The following is an 18,667-nucleotide window of genomic DNA, read 5'->3' on the forward strand; positions in this document are numbered from 1 at the left end:
GGACAGGCTCTTACTTTATCCTCACAGGCGGTTACCAAACTTGGTTGCGGGCCTCCTTCCACAGACCACATCAAGAGGAAATGCTAATGAGAAACGATTCCCAGGAACTTGGAGGCAACACACCCTCATGACAAGAAAGTCTGGGTTTCTCTGCCAACCTCATTTATGTATAGGATACTTTTGGGAGATTAAGTTTACTCACTCTCTGTTTTGGAATGCCTACAATGCAAGTTTTGTGTCTACCTATATGTACTGTGCAGTTTATATAATAGGTTGCGATGAAATGGTTCCTTTCAAGGGAACGCGCTATGGAAAAGACAACTCCGAAACGTAGTTGAAAAAGAGACATAGCTTTCACTGTCTTGTCAGAGATGTTTCGCCATCCATTGTGCTTTTCTTTTTTCAAATAAGATACTTTTCAAAAAGAGACATCTCAGGCCGGAAAACTAAAACTGTCGTGCAACGTTGGCTTGATAAGACGCCTTCAAATGTTGTTTTCTTGTGGATCATAAAACAAGAATGGCACTTTAATCTAACGCACATGTTTTGTCTACAGGAACGAAGCGAATGGTTTCAGTGGTTCAGAGTGAATCACAATATCATCCATCTTCTGGAGTACAAACCAAGAATGGTCGAAATTGGAACAGAAACCCGAAAAAAGTTTAAGCCCAAGTGGATCTACTTTGATGCTTTTCTGTCGAGATTGCGATAGTTCTTCGCCTAAAGCACTAACAAGATTAGGGAAAGACCACCCAGCAAAGGCCGGACAGACGACAGTAGGCCTTTAAGTTTGGATTGGAAAACAATTCTGGATAAGCTGGATTAAAAAAAAAGGAGGATTCAAAGTCGAGTGCCATTCCAATTAAGCGGATTGTTTGGTGATTTGTTCCCTCCATGGTTTCAGATTACAGTGTATTTTTCAAATGACTAGACTTGACCGTCATTGAAGATCAATAAATAGCATTTGGTTTTCATTATCAGCGGTGACTGACTTTGGGAATGGCCTGATAAATCAATTCAATTTACATTTCAACAAAAAGGCTCTCATGTAAAGTCCCCAACCAGTAACTAATTCACGTTTTTATTATCAAATGTTGTTGAGTCTTCACTATCAAAATCAACCATCGAAATAGTCCCATCAACTGCAAAAAATGGCCAAAGAGAAGTGCTAAAAGAGCCCTAAAAACATGTTAACATCTTAAATGTTTACAAGGAAACCTACAAGATCTGCTTCACTCAACACACAATGAACTCAGGATAGAGGTCCCTTCCATTTCAAGGGCCAAATTGAAGGTGGATGGAAACACATACTATGGCACCCTAACACCACTAATATAAATGGCACTAGTTGAAGTATAGGACCTTTCCTCTCAAGGCTTTTGGATGTCCTGATGTCGTTTCTGGTTCTTAAACCCGGGGTCCCAAGACGTGTTGGTTCGTGACCGACCTTGCCTCCCTTCCCTTAAGGAAGGGACAGAAAAATCTTCTCAGCCTAGCCTCCTGTTGTACAAGAGTTTCAGAGGGATCCCATTTCCCTTCATCTATGGCAATGCAGAGAAAGGCACTGAAGAAGGCATTTCAGGCCAACGGGTTGGAATTTTGAACTTCATGAATATTAATCAAACGCTCCAAGGCATGTATGGTACTTGTCGAGCAACACAGGCAGGGAAGAAATTTCAGGAAGTCATCGGACAAGTTGTCGATTTTTTTTAGAATGTGTGGAAAATTCTAGTCACGCAATGGAACCATTCAAATGAGCCAAGTGATGGATCAAAACGTCTTCGTTTCAGTTTGTCCCTCACACAAACGGTTTTTGGATTGGTTGATACCAGAGTAGGAAGGGTGAATCTCATCCGGTCAATAAACCTGAACATTTTTCCAAAGAAAAATTTTGTCTGTGGATGTGGATTAGCATTCTTTCTTGAAGAGAAAGATCGATGAGGGGAATCGAATCAGGGGCCTTTGACTCTATGAACTGCTTCAACCTCTTTTCAACCCCAGAAAGAATTACGTCGATTTCCTCTTGGTTATTTAATGTGATGTGCTTTGATCCAGTGATAATTACTTTTTTCGTCAATGAAATTTGAACCACCACCATTTGGGAAGAAACTTGTCGACTAGCTCTCGGTTCTTTTTAGACCATCCAGGAAGACTAACTCATTATAGAATCGTTTTCAATCATGACTTGATTGTAAATAATTTATTTTGTAAATAAGCTTGAAAAACAATAGCGAGTGGAATAAAAAAAGTCACACTTTTAGTGCAAGTGTTCCAAAAACCCTAACAGAGATGTATCTCCTAGGAATCGACATCAAGTCTTATGAACTCTACTCCAACATTGCACCAAAACATCTTTTGCCCAAACTCAGGTTATTGAGTGACCAAATACAGATGTATTGATGTCATTCATGTAGCTTAGCAGTTGTATGGCCTTCTAGTTGTATGATTGCCGGATGGTGGCTGTTGACTAGATGTTTATTGTTCGTTTGTGGAGGTATTTATAATAAGGGAAAATGTCAATGGCGAGTACTAGTAAACATGCTGGGACAGCGTGAAGATGATTATGGAAAAGTATGAACATTTTTTGCGTGGTTCTAAAACTCATTGAAATAGGTGAAGTAATAACGGCAACGTCATTTCCCCCGTCTGGTTTATATTATCAGAACAATATCAAAAGAAGAAGCATCCTCTTATGAAGTGCCCTCGTAATGTAGTAACATTCTGCCTCTTGAACCCTATTATGAAAGTATTCAGTCGATCTCAAAGAACATTCCATTCAAACTGCTCCTTCTTCCGCTTCTTCTTCTCCCTTCCCACTCCTATTGAGGTAGAGCCTCTACGAATGGGCCTTATTTGAGGCCCTTTCTTCTATTCATCATCATCGTTTCACGCCCAACGGGGTAGTTCAGTATGAATGCTTGATCTGGATGCCTCAAATGAACTGACGCAATATACGACCTCGCACACTCAGTATTCTAAACTCGCAAGTCTTGATTGAAAAAAAAATACTCTTGATCCACCCGGTCTCTGAGTATTTACCCATTTCCTCAGATATCCGAACAGGTCTGTTAGATTAATGATGAATATGATTTATGAGCGAGAGCAAAGGTAGGGCGGTCCTGTCATGTCTCGTATCTCTCGAACCATTATCTCGCACTACCTAAAAGTAACAGGATCAAGGATTCGTTGTTGGATAAATCCGCTTTCAATCAAAGCCCCTGGCGTTAATTCAAGCAATCTAATGTTCCACTCGGATCCCAGCTCCTTCCGACCTCGCCTAAATCATTGCCCTAAATCATTTCCACCTCACCTGCGCTGAGTCATGGCAATGTCCTAGGCGAATTTAATGGCCTCCGATGAACATTAATGGCCTGGCCGAAATGCGAGAGAGAATACGATGCCGAAGAAGGCCATTTCATTTGGGTTTCCCAGGGTTCTTGAGTCTCAGGCACCATTATGGCCTTCATGAAGAGTGACAGCTGCCAAAGGCTGCCAAACTCTGAGCATGTTGATTCCGACTATTCTCAAGACAATGGATTAAAACGTACCAAATGTTTCCTTGTGGAGCTCTAAATCTTTACAGGTTATGTGAAAAGCCACCTTTTACAATTCTGTCCCAAGAAAGGCCGCATTTTTGGTCCACCAACTGCAAAATGTAGTTCCGCATTAAGACACCTGGTTTTGATGGCTGGGCCTCATTGAGTTTTTGTCCCATTATTGAAAGCTCCTGGCTGACCCTAATCGTATTTATTGTATTGTTTCTTTCAGTTGTCAATCATAGAGTAGAAAACGAAAGACGTTTGTGCCAATGACCAAAAAAGTGAAACTGCTGACAAGCTGCTAGGGACAGTCTTGTTGTAACAAAATGAGATTCGAATAACGAGAAAGGATGGCTCAAAGTTCTAGGATCTGAGTGCGAAAAAAGAAGACAGATGGAGACAAATCAGAGTGTCAGAAAATTCTGAAAGTTCCCTCTGAAGACTTTTTCAAAGAAAAAAGTGATAAAACCCCCCAAGAAATTGACATCTTGTCTGGATAACGTTCTTCAAAGTGTTGGCAATATACTATGCTTTATAAAGGCTTGCTTCGGTACCGTATTGGTAGAGCATCCGCTCTCCACTTTGCGAACCTCCCCGGCTGGTATTTAATTACAACATGAGTTACTGCTTTAACAACTTAAATGGGCGAACCTGCGGTCATTCTGAGGGTGAGGTAATAATTATTGTTGGCTGTGACGACGAAGCGGGAATATTCCTCATTTAGGACACCCATCAATAGATGGCAGCTCGAGCGAGAGAGCTGCCATCTGACTGCATAATAAACAAACAAACAATACTAGCAATTCTATCCTTTTTGAAATTTTTTTCATTGATGATATACTATGCTTTTCCTGAAATCCCGTGCTTTTTCATTTTCCTCTGGGTCTAAATCTCCCATACCGACGGTTGTGTCGAAACACACTCATGTAATGCAATGTCCTTTCTTACCTTTTTGTCTACATTTCTTGTTGGTGAGGCCGACCGTAATATGAAATACCCTCGACGACTGGATTAGGTTTCGTTGCAGAGGAGACTTGAAATTTAGCTCTCTTTATTGGAACCACTTGAACGACTGGAGTCTCTCAGCCTTAAAAGGCTTCTTCAACGAAATGGCATGCGCTTTAGACATCGGATACTTGGACACATCTGTTTCGATTCGTCCAAGGCCAAAAACGACACTTGACACTGGGAATCCGTCAAACAATGTTACCCTCAAGAATATCGATTTCATGGAACCGAAGTCCGCTCTAATCATGGCGGTATTCACTCCGGCAGGTGGCGCCACTTTATCTACAAATTCTAATTGAAGTTTGGTTCGTGTGAGAATTGCGGGAGAGTAATAATGTCCATTTCCCTTTTCATATTTGTAAGATAATTAGCTCACCGACGTCGACGCAGTGGTACAAGGGGGATAAAGTACTGCAGAGTTTGAAATATTCGAGATTTCCGCTGGATTTGAGGGTCATGAGAGGCGGGTTCAGTGGCCCTAAAAGCCCAGGTGTAGTACTATTGCTGTGCGAAAATTGCCTTTTTCTGACCACCAAAATACCTGTTCTTACTTGCTGGGACCCAGCCATTAGTAAAAGTGTATCAAAAGGGACAGGCAAACTGAGTCTATTGCTCCACATTGATTTACAATGCCTTTGATCCTTTGAAATCCCATATTTGGTATGTTTTAAAGTTTTGAATGGCATTATGAAATGTGGTGCATATAATGTTCATTGTTAACTAATCCTTCGTGGTTTGTCAAACGACGTATATTTAGCCATTACCTTAGTGTATGTATGTCTTCGCCTTCTACCCTTTTTACACCAGACTTCAAGTTTCAAATAAGCCCCCTTCATAAATCTAAGCTTATTTTCATACAGGAGATTCATCAATTCTGAATCAATCATTCGCGTGACTCCATCGCTGAACCTGCTCCAATTTTGGCAAACCATTTAGATATCTAAATTTGCTTAAGCACTTGACTGATAAAGCACAATCTACACTTCATTAGGATCCAAGCATTTAACTTAGTACTTAGAAATGGTTGCTCATAGTCAATGCCATGTCATGAAGCAATGCTTCGTGATAAAGCTTAACCAATAAAGAACCAACGAACTTTTTTCAATATCACTTCTGGTATCGTCTTATAAACCACGCATTGAAATCCAAACCCCACTATTACGAAATGAAGGAGAAGTAATCGTCTGATCTCTAAAGAACTCCTCGGAGAAGAAACATTGAGCTTGCTCAAGAACTGACCTGTATCAGGACATTGAGAGCCTGTCCATTGTGTTTGTGGTCCCCAACCGTTAACACATCCCATCATCGTGTGTACGTCGTAGACAGGTAAAGTTGTATTCATCCGACAGGATGCAATCCAAGCGGACAACCACTCTAAAGATTACTCTAATCTCCCCAGAATCTCTGCATTCCTGACAAGGCCCTTCAACTCGTCTCCATTTGTTGGCTCGAGCGTGAGCCTATTGCTGCTTTACTTGCTTATCGAAGCGAAGCCATGGACAAAATCAAAGCCAAGAGAGCCGACAATCCTTTCCCGAAAAGGCCAACAACTTCTGTTGTCCCATTATAAGGACCATTTGCTACTTGAACGTGAGATCCAAGTTAATTGATAGCATTTTAGCAGATGTAAGTGATAGGTCATGAGAAGGGCTAGAAAACTACTTAATTGTACGCAAGGAAGAAGAAAATGATTGCCAAAGTTGAAGCAAAAAATGTAATAAAATTACTTTTTAATTGCAATTATTATGAATGTGTCTGTGATCAATCTCATTTCAAGGGCAATTGACTCATGCCTGATGTGATGCCAATAGAACACAGAGAGACGAAGCGCCTTTTGGTGCGAAAAGCTGGCACATTTTTAGAGTTCATTTAAAACCATTCATTGACTCCAACGCACCAAAATTAGTTTTCAAACATGTTCTCTAAGGTGATGAACGCAAAAGTATGGAGTTCTCCTCCCCCGATCACGTCATTCTCTTTTCCAATCAATAACCTTGTCCTGACCGTCCCAAAACATTATAGCAAACATAGCTATACCCACATGTCACAACAATGATGAATACATTTTCATCACGCCCTTACAACGTTTTACCCGACTTTGATTGAGCGCTTTTGACTTTGAAAATCCCTACCTTACAACACATCAGTCCGTAATTGACCCATAGCGATTTGGTTTGGAACACATGTAGTACACTCGGTGCAAGCGAATCCACATGCAATGTCGAGATAAGGCCGTGTACAGAAGGGCTTTTCTCCACGAGTTCCCGCCATTGGACAACCGCCACAGTCAGCTGTTGGCCAAGGACTGAAGAGGGACCGAGTCAGAGGGACCACTGAAGGCCACAGGCTGGCCTCGGCTTGAAAAAGCGGGAACAAATGTCTTTTCCATCGCCAAAGGAACATGAAAAAGGGAACACAATATTCGAGGCCGAGGGTAAAGCAGGGAACTTCGGGGCGCCTTTTGGAATAAGGGCCACTACGAGGAGGAGGGGAAAGAGGGAACGAGACCAAGGAGAGCTCGTGAATGGAACACTTTGGGTTACACACATCCAACAACCCAGCGTAGAGAGAGCGGGCGCATATTTCCACAATCAGGAGCGATCTGTGCAATGAAATGCGTGAGATTTTCTGCACATTCGTCACCGAGCACTAATTTATTCACCATTGCCATCCCATGACGGCCAGGACGGATTTCATCTCGGTCGATGCTCATTTTGGCCTTGAAGCCTTTTGTCTTTTGTCTCCGTGAAGAGAGCGTTATGCTGCGAAATGAGTGAGAAAGTTTCCCGACTCGCGAAGCTACTTAGATCGAGATTATGGCCTTCGTTATGACCGTCCAAACACATCCTGTCTCATGAGACAAGGCTTTGTGGAGGTGTTTCCAACTTTGAAATTCAAGCACACTTTTGCCAAAGATGCTTGAATGGCTCTCACCCAAGGATAGTGGCTGTGGTAGCTATTTTAGATGTGTCATTATTGTTGGAAATGGAATCTGCACCTGATGAAAAGGTTGAGTAAAGTTCTGTATAGATTGTTCCGTCATCTGATAACTGTCTAAAGTGCTCTCTACTCTTGGTTGGTGTACATTGAACAACTATAAATGGCCGATTTTTACGAATAAAGTTACAGTAGATATACACTCGTCTCCCCCTCAACTTGAATTACAACACTTATAAATGAAGAAATAATAAAGTGTCATATTTAAAGCTTAATATCTACATAGGTGAAGTCACATCCTTGCAAGGTCGGTACTTTTCATAAATAGTTAATATTATATTCGTAAGAGAAACACATTGTCCACTAATGATTTACTATATTTATGCAAGAGCAAATCCAAATCAAGAAAGTGGATTTATGGGCTTGTACTAGCCCTCCCTGCTCTAGGGGCCCATATTTCCAACGTCAGACAGCCCAAACGAAATGGGGAAGAGGCGCGGTAGGTTGTTAAATAAACTACTAGTAACATGCCATGAAAGTAATTTATGTTCAGGACATTATGTGACCTGGGTCACTAACCACACATTTGATTTTGATACAATCAATCACAAAGCAACTCAGACGCAGTATAATTCAATAAGGAGGAATCAGCCCAATCGGCCCTGGATTTGCTAGAGGCTAGCTTACAAGGCGCCCTCTGAAGTCCAGAACGTGAACCATATTTCAATGCAATGGACAGGGGCATGAATCTTTCCTAGTCACTTTGTATGGCTCAACCCAAGTTCCATTTTGCTTCGACCTCTTATCCGGTCTGATGTAACGTGCAAATCCTCCTCTGAGACGTGACAATAAGTGAAATCAATCTGAAGTGGGCCTTGAGTGCAGACGACTTGCTAAACGTATTTACTTGGCGTGCAAATAAGGACTCGGATATACAGTAGAAAGCGCTCGGTCTTTTTGTTCGACTATCCAGGGATCCTTGGACTATACCCCAAAGTAATACTTCTTCTCACCAAGCAGAGTTTTACAAGGGTGGACTAGAGTATAATTGTGGAAATACAACCATTCGTGTGAAGCCATTCGAAGGCGTGCCCGGGAGGGACCAGAATCTTCATTCTTAACTTCGGCCCTTGGGACCAGCACCCAGGAACTCCTCAGAGCTAAATGTACATACATACGTCGAGGAAAGAAGGAGCCTATTGAGAGTGAGTGCGGAGAGGCCGCTAGGGTGAGTGTCGAGTGTGTGTAGTGTGCACATTGTGCACTCCCTTGGACGCAAAGCGATCATCAGGATAAGGAAAAAAAACCGTTGGGACGTTCTCTCTTCGGAAAGTTGGTCCTGTTTTCTTCCCTCGGTGCCTTGGCAAGGGATCTGTATGGGAGAATTCTGCTTCATGGATACCCAATAGAGGGCCGAGACACCTCATGGCGCCAATGAGTTCGAGGATGCAATGGAGCGTATTGTACGCATTCAAGGAACAAAACGGGCCAATAAAAGTTGCTCAAGTATCGGAGATGAGGATAAATAATGGGTGCTGTTGTATTGAGAATGGCATTTTCCGGCCGGGGAGGAGATGAGAGCGAAGCTAGAAAAAAAGCTCGTTAGAGGATGACAAGGCATGGAATTGGCCACCCTTGGAGGATACAAATGTCAGAACTCTTAGCATGACATTATTATGAGTGGAGAAGCCAATGGGGTAGGGAAATCAGACAACCTGATCCAATAAGTGTGGCTTAACATATTTTTGACCCTCTTATATCTAGTCGAAATAAAGCTTATGAAATATGCAAAAGTGGGCTTGCCCTCGTCAAACGTTAATCCTTTATTAATCACATTTCGTAATCGTAATACAAATCTAAAAGATGTCATATTTTGATTGAAAGTGTCATTCCATCGCATGTTGAAAGAAACTCAAAGGCATGCGTCTTTCTATATTCTGTTAAACGTTGTCACGCAAGGGAACATTTAGTGATATCAAAGCACGGATCAAGGAATTCGATGGGATCACTAAGAAGGCAAACTGGATAAGTCCCATTCTGATGATGGAAGAATTAACAAGACCAAGTTTAGTCTTTTATTCATCTGCTCGACGAAAGTACATGCATTAATTAACTATCAGCTTATGATCCAATGCCCACCTTTGTGAAGAAGCACATTTTGAACTCGAGCTCTAATGCTACGGCTTTTCACCTTCAAGATCCGATCTAATGGCATGAGAAAACGTCCCACTCCTTTGGTGCATTAAACATTCTTCTTTAGCCTTCTTCACTTTACCGCAATATAGCCAGCCAACTTCGAAGTGGTTGAAACTTTTTCTCAGCAACCAAGATTTGATCCAACTTGCTATTTTCACAACAGTTCTTGAATTGCACTTACTTTTCCATCCGTTAGTCCAATTGAACCTTCTCGAGCTTTCAGAATTTCTTGCTTGTTTAGGAAGAAAACTGGTCCCAAAGACAGGATCCAACCTCATGGTTCCAACCACACCTTGGGAACTGAGGAACGCAGCGGAAACGCTTGGAATAACCTCTGATGATGATCTTGGAACTAATGCTATTTTGTTCCAAGTATATTCTTCCTTAACGTCTTATCTTTCTTGGCCCATGTGTTGGGTTCCAGGCCAGGCCTTGTTAGGCCAGAATGATAATGCGAAGCTTTGTACTTTCTGATCTTCATGATGGGACACGTGATGGTTGATATTATGCTTGTCTGATGAACCCTCATCCTTAGCTAAAAATTAGGTTAGCCACCCAAGCCCTAATCAGATGCATTTTCTTTTGTTTTCCGAGCATCTGACAAGGAAAAGGAAACCCATTAAAAGAGGCATGTCATGGTTCAAGAGGATCAGGTTTATGGTCTAAAATATTGAACTGTTAGGGGAAAATACGTACTTAGTGGTTTTCTTGTACTTCTTAATACTCACATTAGAAATATTTCCGATTAATCCTAAGTAATTGTATTTGTGCTTTCCAAGAATGTTGTTCAAATATGAAAAGAGAACCACACTGATTTGTGATGTTGCAGAGATCGTACTATTTTTTGTTCCGTCGCTTGAGCGAGAAATACCTAAATGTTCTGTTGGTACGAAAACAAATGATGATCCATAGTAACCGATGATTACCATTTAAAGTAGGATTGAACCAAAACTTGATGGATTAGGCAATCAAACCTGAATGCAGAGTATTTGAATCACGTGCATAGGGCCCATGAGCAAAAGTGCCCGTTGTCATGTTTCCGATTTTAACTTGCTTTACTTTTTTTAAGAGTTAATAATGAGAAATAAAGCAGTAACAGTTGTAGTATTTACTATTCAAGTTGCATTAGCACTTTTGTTATTTGTGTTAGTTATAGAGGCATACTGATATCGAGTGGGGCTAACTTTCTTTTAGATGTATGTGCAATGATTGGCATGACTTGGTGACGGGTTCCAAATGGTTCCACAGTTCCGCTCCCTGTTTCAAGAAGGTGCCGACATTCCTGTAAAGTTAGTAAACTCCTCTCCGATAGAGGCCTTAATAGAGTCCAAATTTCTACGAGGGATGACAATACTTAAATGATAAGTACCATGGATGTCATGACAGCTTCCCACTGGCAATCTGTAACATCGCCTTCATAAAAATATTACCCAACCCACTTTCTTCATGACTCATCCAAAGTTCCAAATCGGGCAACACAATAGAAATGCAAAGACTCCCGATATTGCACTTTCGTTTTGATTTATGTACTTTCCGGGAAGCTTTATCAGTGTAGCTGGAGCCTCTCCGCTTCATGGCTTTCTCCATTGTGGATCCGTGTTCCAATGAGAAGGACTGAGATCGCCTTGAAAGGAGAACAAGAAAAGGTCTCTTCTCGCCTGCCAGTCAATGCCATCTCTCCTTTCATCCACACGAAATCCTTTGGCGGAGGGCTGCACTGGCGGGTGCCATAAAAAGCCCAGCTACACTGAATTCCGACCTTTTATTTCATTTCCGAGCACCTTTCGTGGTTTATAGGAAGAATGGGATCAAAGATGAGTCTGGCTTAATTTTGGAAGAGAAATGACATTTTGACAGTGGGGATCCAATGTCAGTGAAATAGGGCTCTTTGGCCTTTGGCTGGCCTTCGATTGCCGTGGTCCAAGGAGGTTGAGAAAGGCACTGGAAACGAGGAAGAACACGAAAGAGAAGAAGAAGGCGTAGGACGAGTTTTCGGGAACCAGCTGACAGAAAAAGATACCAAGATTAGTGTCTCACTGGAATGGATCTTGAGATTGGAGGACGTGATCCTCGTGCTTGGGAACACGATCAGATTGGTTAACATACGTGTGAGTCAAATCATCTTGTGCCATGCTCGCCTAAAGCCGAAGAAGGTCGTTGAAGGTAAAAAAACATTATGGACCCATCAATAGGGGCGCGGTCGATCAATTCCACTTGGTAGTCGTCGTTTTAGTTCGTCCAACCAATTGATCCCAAAATGTCGTCGGTGAAGGTCGCGGTTCGAGTTCGACCTTTCAACAATCGGGAACTTGCTCGGGATTGCTCTTGCATCATCGACATGAGTGATGCCACAACAGGTGAGCAATACACGTAAACTAATGCAATATGTTTGATATCGAATAGCTTCAAGAATAGGTATATATATCTTTCTTCTGCAGTTATAACCAATCCCAAACTTCCACCTGGTTCCAAAGATGCTCCCAAGTCGTTCAATTTTGACTTTTCGTATTGGTCCCATGAGGTGGGTTCATGTCATTTTTCAAACCAAAGACAATCCCGGAACATCCTAGCTAAACTTTTCACTTCTTTTAATTTCAGCCCTCTGGTCCTGGATTTCATGGCCAGGAGAATGTTTACGGAGATTTGGGGGAAGAGATGTTGGACCACGCTTTCGAAGGTGAGATTTTACCTTGACCGACACTCTCTTGATTGATTGCGCTTGAATTGAAGCTCGTTTTATTATCCATTCTAAGGATATAATGTGTGTATCATCGCTTACGGTCAAACTGGCGCCGGAAAGTCGTATACCATGATGGGCAAGCAGGATGCGGATGAAGGAATCATTCCCAGGCTCTGCAAGGATCTCTTCATGAAGATTAACCGGGATGATTGTTTGGACACTAAATACTCAGTAGAAGTAAGTATGTTAAACATCTTTCACACAGAGCCTGGTGTGTGACATATTTGTATGTAGGTGAGCTACATGGAAATTTACTGTGAAAGAGTGCGAGATCTCTTAAATCCCAACAACAAAGGCAATCTGAGGGTGCGAGAACATCCTCTGTTAGGTCCATATGTTGAAGATCTCTCCAAGTTGGCCGTGACCTCCTACCCGGATATCCATGAACTGATGGAAGAGGGGAACAAAGCTAGGTACCACAGAAGCCCATTGCCTGTTTTTCCGAATGACATCTTGAATCACTCAATTTCCCCTTCAATAGAACTGTGGCGGCCACCAATATGAATGAGACCTCGTCAAGGTCCCACGCCGTCTTTACCATCATTTTCACTCAACACAAGCACGATGAGGCTTCAGGTCTGACTGCGGAAAAGGTTTGTCGCGTTTGAAGTGAATAAAGCACTGGGTTGTGGTTAAGAGACTTACGATGAAAATCATCCGCAGGTTAGTAAGATCTCTCTTGTGGATTTGGCCGGTTCCGAAAGAGCGGAATCGACGGGTGCCAAAGGAACTAGATTGAAAGAGGGAGCGAACATCAACAAAAGTCTAACTACCCTGGGGAAAGTCATCTCAGCATTGGCAGAATCCGTAAGTGGACTTCCATTTTCCATTTTTTTAATATTTCAAAAATATCGTATCCAGTTCTCAGTTGATGATAATACATGTGTGTGTATAGGCTTCATCTGGAGTGAAAAAGAAGAAAAAGAATGACTTTATTCCTTACCGAGACTCCGTTTTGACGTGGTTGCTACGGGAGAACTTGGGTGGGAACTCAAAAACGGCGATGGTGGCTGCAATATCTCCAGCAGATATCAATTACGATGAAACTCTGTCAACGTTAAGGTAAAAGAACGCCTGTTCTATTCAAAATGAAGTGGGTAAATACATTTTCACATCAATTGCAAGGTATGCCGATCGAGCGAAGCAAATTGTTTGCAAAGCTATTGTCAACGAGGATGCCAATGCCAAACTCATCCGTGAACTCAAGGAGGAAATTGAGCGTCTCCGCGATCTTCTCAAAGCCGAGGGAATCGAGGTGGAGGAAGGTGAGTTGGCCAGAAAATTGGAACCACGTCGTGACCTCTAGCCAACATCTAATTAGAACTTGTATACTTGTACACTACTATCAACCCTGTCTTTTGTGTAACTTAGGGCCTGGTGGGAGAGTAATATACACAAAGCAGAGTAAGTCTCAGGGATTACAACACGTATCTTTTCTTGAACAATACCATCCACACCACCACCTACCTCGCATGCCTGTTGTTGTTCTTGGATCCTGGCTTTCTCTCGACCATTTGACTGGCTTCCGGTTCCCTTTGATTCCCCTCATTTAGCGCTTCGTTGTGGACCTTGTTTGCTTTAGACCATGTCTCTACTCTGCTTTGTTATCTCTGGACATGGACTCATACCGCCCTCCCACCCTTTAACCAAACCTATCTTGTTCGCAAAATCCTTGATTTTCGTTCCGGATGCAATAATCCAATCTTGTCCTTTAGGAGCCACCGGAGGCGAGGTCAGGATCTCTTGCAGCGAATCCAAGCCTGGAGGACCGACCTCCACCATTGCTGAAGAGGCCGTGGATAAGCTTCAGGAGAATGAGAAACTCGTGGCAGAATTGAACGAGACCTGGGAGGAGAAGCTGCGTCGTACCGAATCCATTCGCCACCAACGAGAGGCGGTCTTTGCCGAAATGGGCGTGGCCATGAAGGAGGACGGTCAAACCGTGGGGTTCTTCTCGCCCAAAAAGGTAAGAGGGGCCGAATTCGACTCAGGACGGATATTTACCTAGCGCCACGTTTTGTTTAGACGCCTCATTTGATCAATCTCAACGAGGACGTGTCTCTGTCGGAATGCTTGCTGTACTACATCAAAGAAGGCATCACCCGGATTGGATCCCCAGAGGCGAATATTCCCCAAGACATTCAATTGGTTGGAGCTCATATCTTGAGCGAGCATTGTGTGTTTGAGAACACGGAGGGAACGGTCCGACTTCGACCCATGAAGGACGCCGTTTGCTTCGTAAACGGGCGGAAAATCGAAGACTCAGTGGTTCTTCGTACCGGATGCCGAGTGATCATGGGCAAAAACCATGTGTTCCGATTCAACCATCCTGAACAGGGTATACTAATGAACCCAATGTTGTTCAAATGAATCAAAAGTCATGAATTGGTTGCTGTGTTTTATAGCAAGAGAAATACGACCCGTAAACAGTCCGGAGGATGTTGCGGATAATCCTAGTCTGGTTGATTGGGACTTTGCCAATGAGGAACTAATGGCCAAGCAAGGGATCGACTTGAAAGCGGAAATGTCCAAAAAACTCAAAGAGTTGGAGGAGCAATATCTCAAAGAAAAAGAAGAGGCCAATGAAGCGTTCCAACAAGAGCGCAAGGTGAGATTTTCAGGATCTTTCACATGTACTCAATATACTATGTACATGTTGCAAAGTCGTCCTTTATTTTCTAGAAATACGAAGACCAAATTGAAAGTCTGCAAAAACAAGTAATGGAACAAAGCATGACAATGTCCATGATAAGCTCGATGACTCCCGACGATTTCCAAAACGAAGAAGACGTTTTTGGTGAGATCACAATATACACGTATAGAAGGGCGCGTGTGTTCCATCTCAGAGGTTTCTCTTCCTTCCAGTGAATCCCATATTCGAAGCAGAATGCAATTGGAACGAAAGGGAATACGAGTTGGCCGCTTGGGGTTTCACCAAATGGCGTCAACACCAATTCACTTCGCTCCGAGACGACTTGTGGGGTAATGCAGTGTTCCTGAAAGAATCCAATGCCATCTCCGTGGAGTTGAAAAAGCGGGTTCAATTCCAGTTTGTCCTCCTAACCGAAACGCTTTATTCGCCACTTCCTTCTGGTGAGTCCCATTCCCAGGATCAATTTGGGTTGAATTCGGAATCGCTTACTTGGGGCTTGCGCCTTTGCCACAATAAGAGAGGCGTGCTTTCAACCGTGTAATTGTTCCCTGGATTACATCGTGTAATTTGAGCGGGATAAATGACAGCCATTCTGTACTTTACATAGACACCCTTGGTCCCATTAATAGGAGATGGTCCCTACTTTGTTATGTAGATCGTTTTTAGCAATACTATCAAACTGCTTTTGAATATTGCTCCTTTGAAAGAAAGACAATAACCATGCTCTTCGAAGTGGCAATTAGGTATTGACTGCAAAAAGCCTTATTGTACGTACTATTTGGCCAACCTAGGCAGGCATCGGTTGTCCAAGATCCAGGTTTTGGATATTTATGACGATGGTCACCAAAAGGGCATATTGGAGATCAGACAAAGTGTTCGTTCATAACATAGGCTCCAGGTTAACAATTTTGTATCGAGATTGAGGCTTCTGAAAGACAGACTCCTAGATCTGGGAGAGGTCAAATCGAAAAATTATTGCAAGCCTTGGTTGCGTCAAAATCTCGTCGTAATTTGTCTCCATCAAATAGTGAGTGTTTAAAGATGATAGTAAACATCTCGATACCTCAATTTCAAATCGAATTCATGCACTCCAAGCTTTGAACTATTGTGAGACATATCTCACGGAGGAATCAAGGTAACTAAAACCCACGACGAAGTATGTGCTTGTGGCGGTTCGTGGGCTAAAAAATTACAACAACTCTGAATTTGTTCAACATGACCTCAATCTCGTGCATCGTGTACCCTCTTTAGATTTGATCACCGTAAGAGACCCAGATGATGACGATGACTCTCCAGATCCCAGAACAATCGTTGCGGTTGAGGTTTTGGATACCAAAAATGGTGCCACTCATTATTGGAGTCTGGATAAACTTCGGTGAGTTCTCTCTCCGCATGCAAACTTAGTTTAGAACGATTATCACTTTTGTTTAACTGCAACTATGAAACAAAATTTTTAAAAAAAGACTGCTTTTCCAATCATCACATTTGAGCCATCCCGGTTTTTTAATTGAGTTAAACTTAAATGTAGACAACGTCTCGAACTTATGCGACACTTGTACAACGAGGACTTTGATCATCCCTCCTCTCATGCTTCTGCTCGGATCACGAGTGTTGAGGACAAACTTGGTGCCAAAGCAGGCGAGGATCTGTTCCAAAGTCTGGCCACGGTGTCTGGACCGGCCTTGCCCCTTGCACCTAGGTTCGTCTACTTGTCTGCTAACATGTACGTTAGAATCTCCCTCCCCAATCGCATCTAGTACCATCACATGCTCTTCTACTGTACTGTATGGACTCCTTTAAGCGTCATCTGTTGGGAATGGGAGGCTACTCCCTGAAGGAAAAGTGACCCCCCAGAACAAAGAAGGTTGCGAGTGTTTGGTTCGATGTTTGTTGCGCTTAGAGGAGTCTTTGGATGTACTCATCAAAGAAGGAGACGACGAGGCCAAGGCTAAGGCTAAGATGCTGGTTTCTAATACTTGATTCGAAAGTTTTTGCTTTTGATGAATCTCGAAGTTGGAAGCTTAATCAATTTATTTATAAACCCCTTGGAGCCTCTTACTTTGCGCTTGTGGCCCAAAGCGGGATTATTGCGACCCAAAATGAGAAGTTTGATCCATAAATTCTTCAAGCAAGAAATGCAGACAATTTTTGCGCACAATTTTCTGCATGGGTTATAAACACATATCTGTGAGGTTTTTGAACGCCACAACGTCGGTGCTCATTCTGGTCGAGAAAAGCACAATACATCATGACACATAACACATTATTAATGTAGTGTAATGTAAAACAAATTGATTGACCTTGCTCGTCTAATCATTGATACTAATGGTCCACAACCCCAGAAATTGCTCCAATGAATGTTGATTGATGATAGTGCAAGCGATACTGTACAATAGATGCGTCAAGACTAACACTATACAACTGCACCTTTTTCTAATATCTTGTTGTGAACACGCTAAACATTAATGACCCAGACAAATGGTTTTCGGACAGACGACTATTTCGCTTTGGATGTTCTGTGCAAAATGCATTCTCATTCTCTTTGGTCATTGAGTATATATGATCGCCAGCTAGCCTCTTTTTTAGATCACAGGCCATTTCCTGCTGATAGACGTTATATTTATCAGGGTTCTATAATTTCCATTGCAGGCAAAGATTGGAGCTAATGCGTGAAATGTATCAAAACGAAGCTGAAACATCTCCGTCCTCACCAAACCACGACAAAGAGGTTAACACTGGCGGTGATCCATTCTACGACAGGTTTCCTTGGTGAGTACCAAATGGATCAAGACATGCAAAGAAAGAAGGAGGCAAAATTTCGGATCTCGGTTTACAGGTTTCGGCTGGTTGGACGAGCCTATGTCTATCTGTCCAACTTGATGTACCCTGTTCCCTTGATTCATCGGATTGCTGTGGTCAACGAAAAGGGCGATGTCAAGGGCTACCTCAGGGTCGCGGTTCAAGCCATTTTAGGGAAAGGAGAACGAGGTACGGTGACTTTTTTGACATTTCATCCGCGAGGTATTTTGTCATCAAAAGGTGACGTGCCATCATGGGAGTTGGTAATTGGCTCCTAAGAATGTTTCCAAAGACAGAGTCAGCCAATTACTGGCTAAGATATCTGGACCACTTGTTTGCTTGCATCGGATGCTTTCAACTCCATAAAATTCATTTTGCTTCTTTTAAAGTGCCTGAAATCATGACCAACCAATTTCAAATCAGTTTTCTTGGAAAAGGCAAATCCTCTTTCTTATCAGTATGTCATACTATAAAGCTTTGAAGCGTGAGATGGGGGAGAGATCAGTTTTATGTTCAAATTGACAAGGCGTGAACAGAAAATGAGAACTGTCGATTTAATCATGTGGCAAATAATAAATTTATTCTGCCATACTACAAAGGATGCAAAGATGTTCAAACAAAAGATGTTTGCGAAAAAAGATCAATGTAAATTCCAAGTGCTTTTGGATTTCATTATATTCTTTCGATTTTTAGATGAAGAATTGGTTGACTATCCAATGGGTGTTCGACAATCAGCCACCATTTTATTTCCAGATTGTCTGGAAAAGAAATTCAATGAGAAAGAGCAAGGTGCGA

The 18,667-nt window shown here is 42.4% G+C and overlaps 2 protein-coding genes across 4 annotated transcripts in view; one reads left to right on the top strand and one right to left on the bottom strand.

Moving 5' to 3' along the window:
* Nucleotides 1–7,520, bottom strand: part of LOC131882108 (calcium uptake protein 1 homolog, mitochondrial-like) — a gene marked incomplete in the record, with an annotated part of 24,216 nt that extends 16,696 nt beyond the window's left edge. Inside the window, 2 exon segments of the mRNA XM_059229164.1 lie at nt 6,680–7,149; nt 7,210–7,520.
* A 4,021-nt stretch (nt 7,521–11,541) lies between these two features.
* The window catches only part of LOC131882101 (kinesin-like protein unc-104), a 10,980-nt gene continuing 3,854 nt past the window's right edge, over nt 11,542–18,667 (top strand). Inside the window, exons 1-21 of one of the 3 annotated variants that reach the window (XM_059229143.1) lie at nt 11,542–11,843; nt 11,902–12,037; nt 12,119–12,201; nt 12,279–12,357; nt 12,434–12,597; nt 12,655–12,833; nt 12,902–13,013; nt 13,084–13,227; nt 13,316–13,482; nt 13,546–13,685; nt 13,792–13,824; nt 14,136–14,386; nt 14,446–14,758; nt 14,826–15,028; nt 15,103–15,217; nt 15,286–15,513; nt 16,325–16,448; nt 16,602–16,796; nt 17,723–17,842; nt 17,910–18,061; nt 18,566–18,661. In XM_059229143.1, coding sequence (XP_059085126.1) covers nt 11,938–12,037; nt 12,119–12,201; nt 12,279–12,357; nt 12,434–12,597; nt 12,655–12,833; nt 12,902–13,013; nt 13,084–13,227; nt 13,316–13,482; nt 13,546–13,685; nt 13,792–13,824; nt 14,136–14,386; nt 14,446–14,758; nt 14,826–15,028; nt 15,103–15,217; nt 15,286–15,513; nt 16,325–16,448; nt 16,602–16,796; nt 17,723–17,842; nt 17,910–18,061; nt 18,566–18,661 — 2,998 coding nt within the window. In that variant the 5' untranslated portion in view covers nt 11,542–11,843; nt 11,902–11,937. The remainder of the gene's footprint in view (nt 11,844–11,901; nt 12,038–12,118; nt 12,202–12,278; nt 12,358–12,433; nt 12,598–12,654; nt 12,834–12,901; nt 13,014–13,083; nt 13,228–13,315; nt 13,483–13,545; nt 13,686–13,791; nt 13,825–14,135; nt 14,387–14,445; nt 14,759–14,825; nt 15,029–15,102; nt 15,218–15,285; nt 15,514–16,324; nt 16,449–16,601; nt 16,797–17,722; nt 17,843–17,909; nt 18,062–18,565; nt 18,662–18,667) is intronic. The other 2 variants (XM_059229145.1, XM_059229146.1) reach the window with 2 other exon arrangements.

The sequence above is a fragment of the Tigriopus californicus genome, chromosome 6 (genome assembly GCF_007210705.1).
Source record: "Tigriopus californicus strain San Diego chromosome 6, Tcal_SD_v2.1, whole genome shotgun sequence".
Lineage (NCBI taxonomy): Eukaryota > Metazoa > Arthropoda > Copepoda > Harpacticoida > Harpacticidae > Tigriopus > Tigriopus californicus.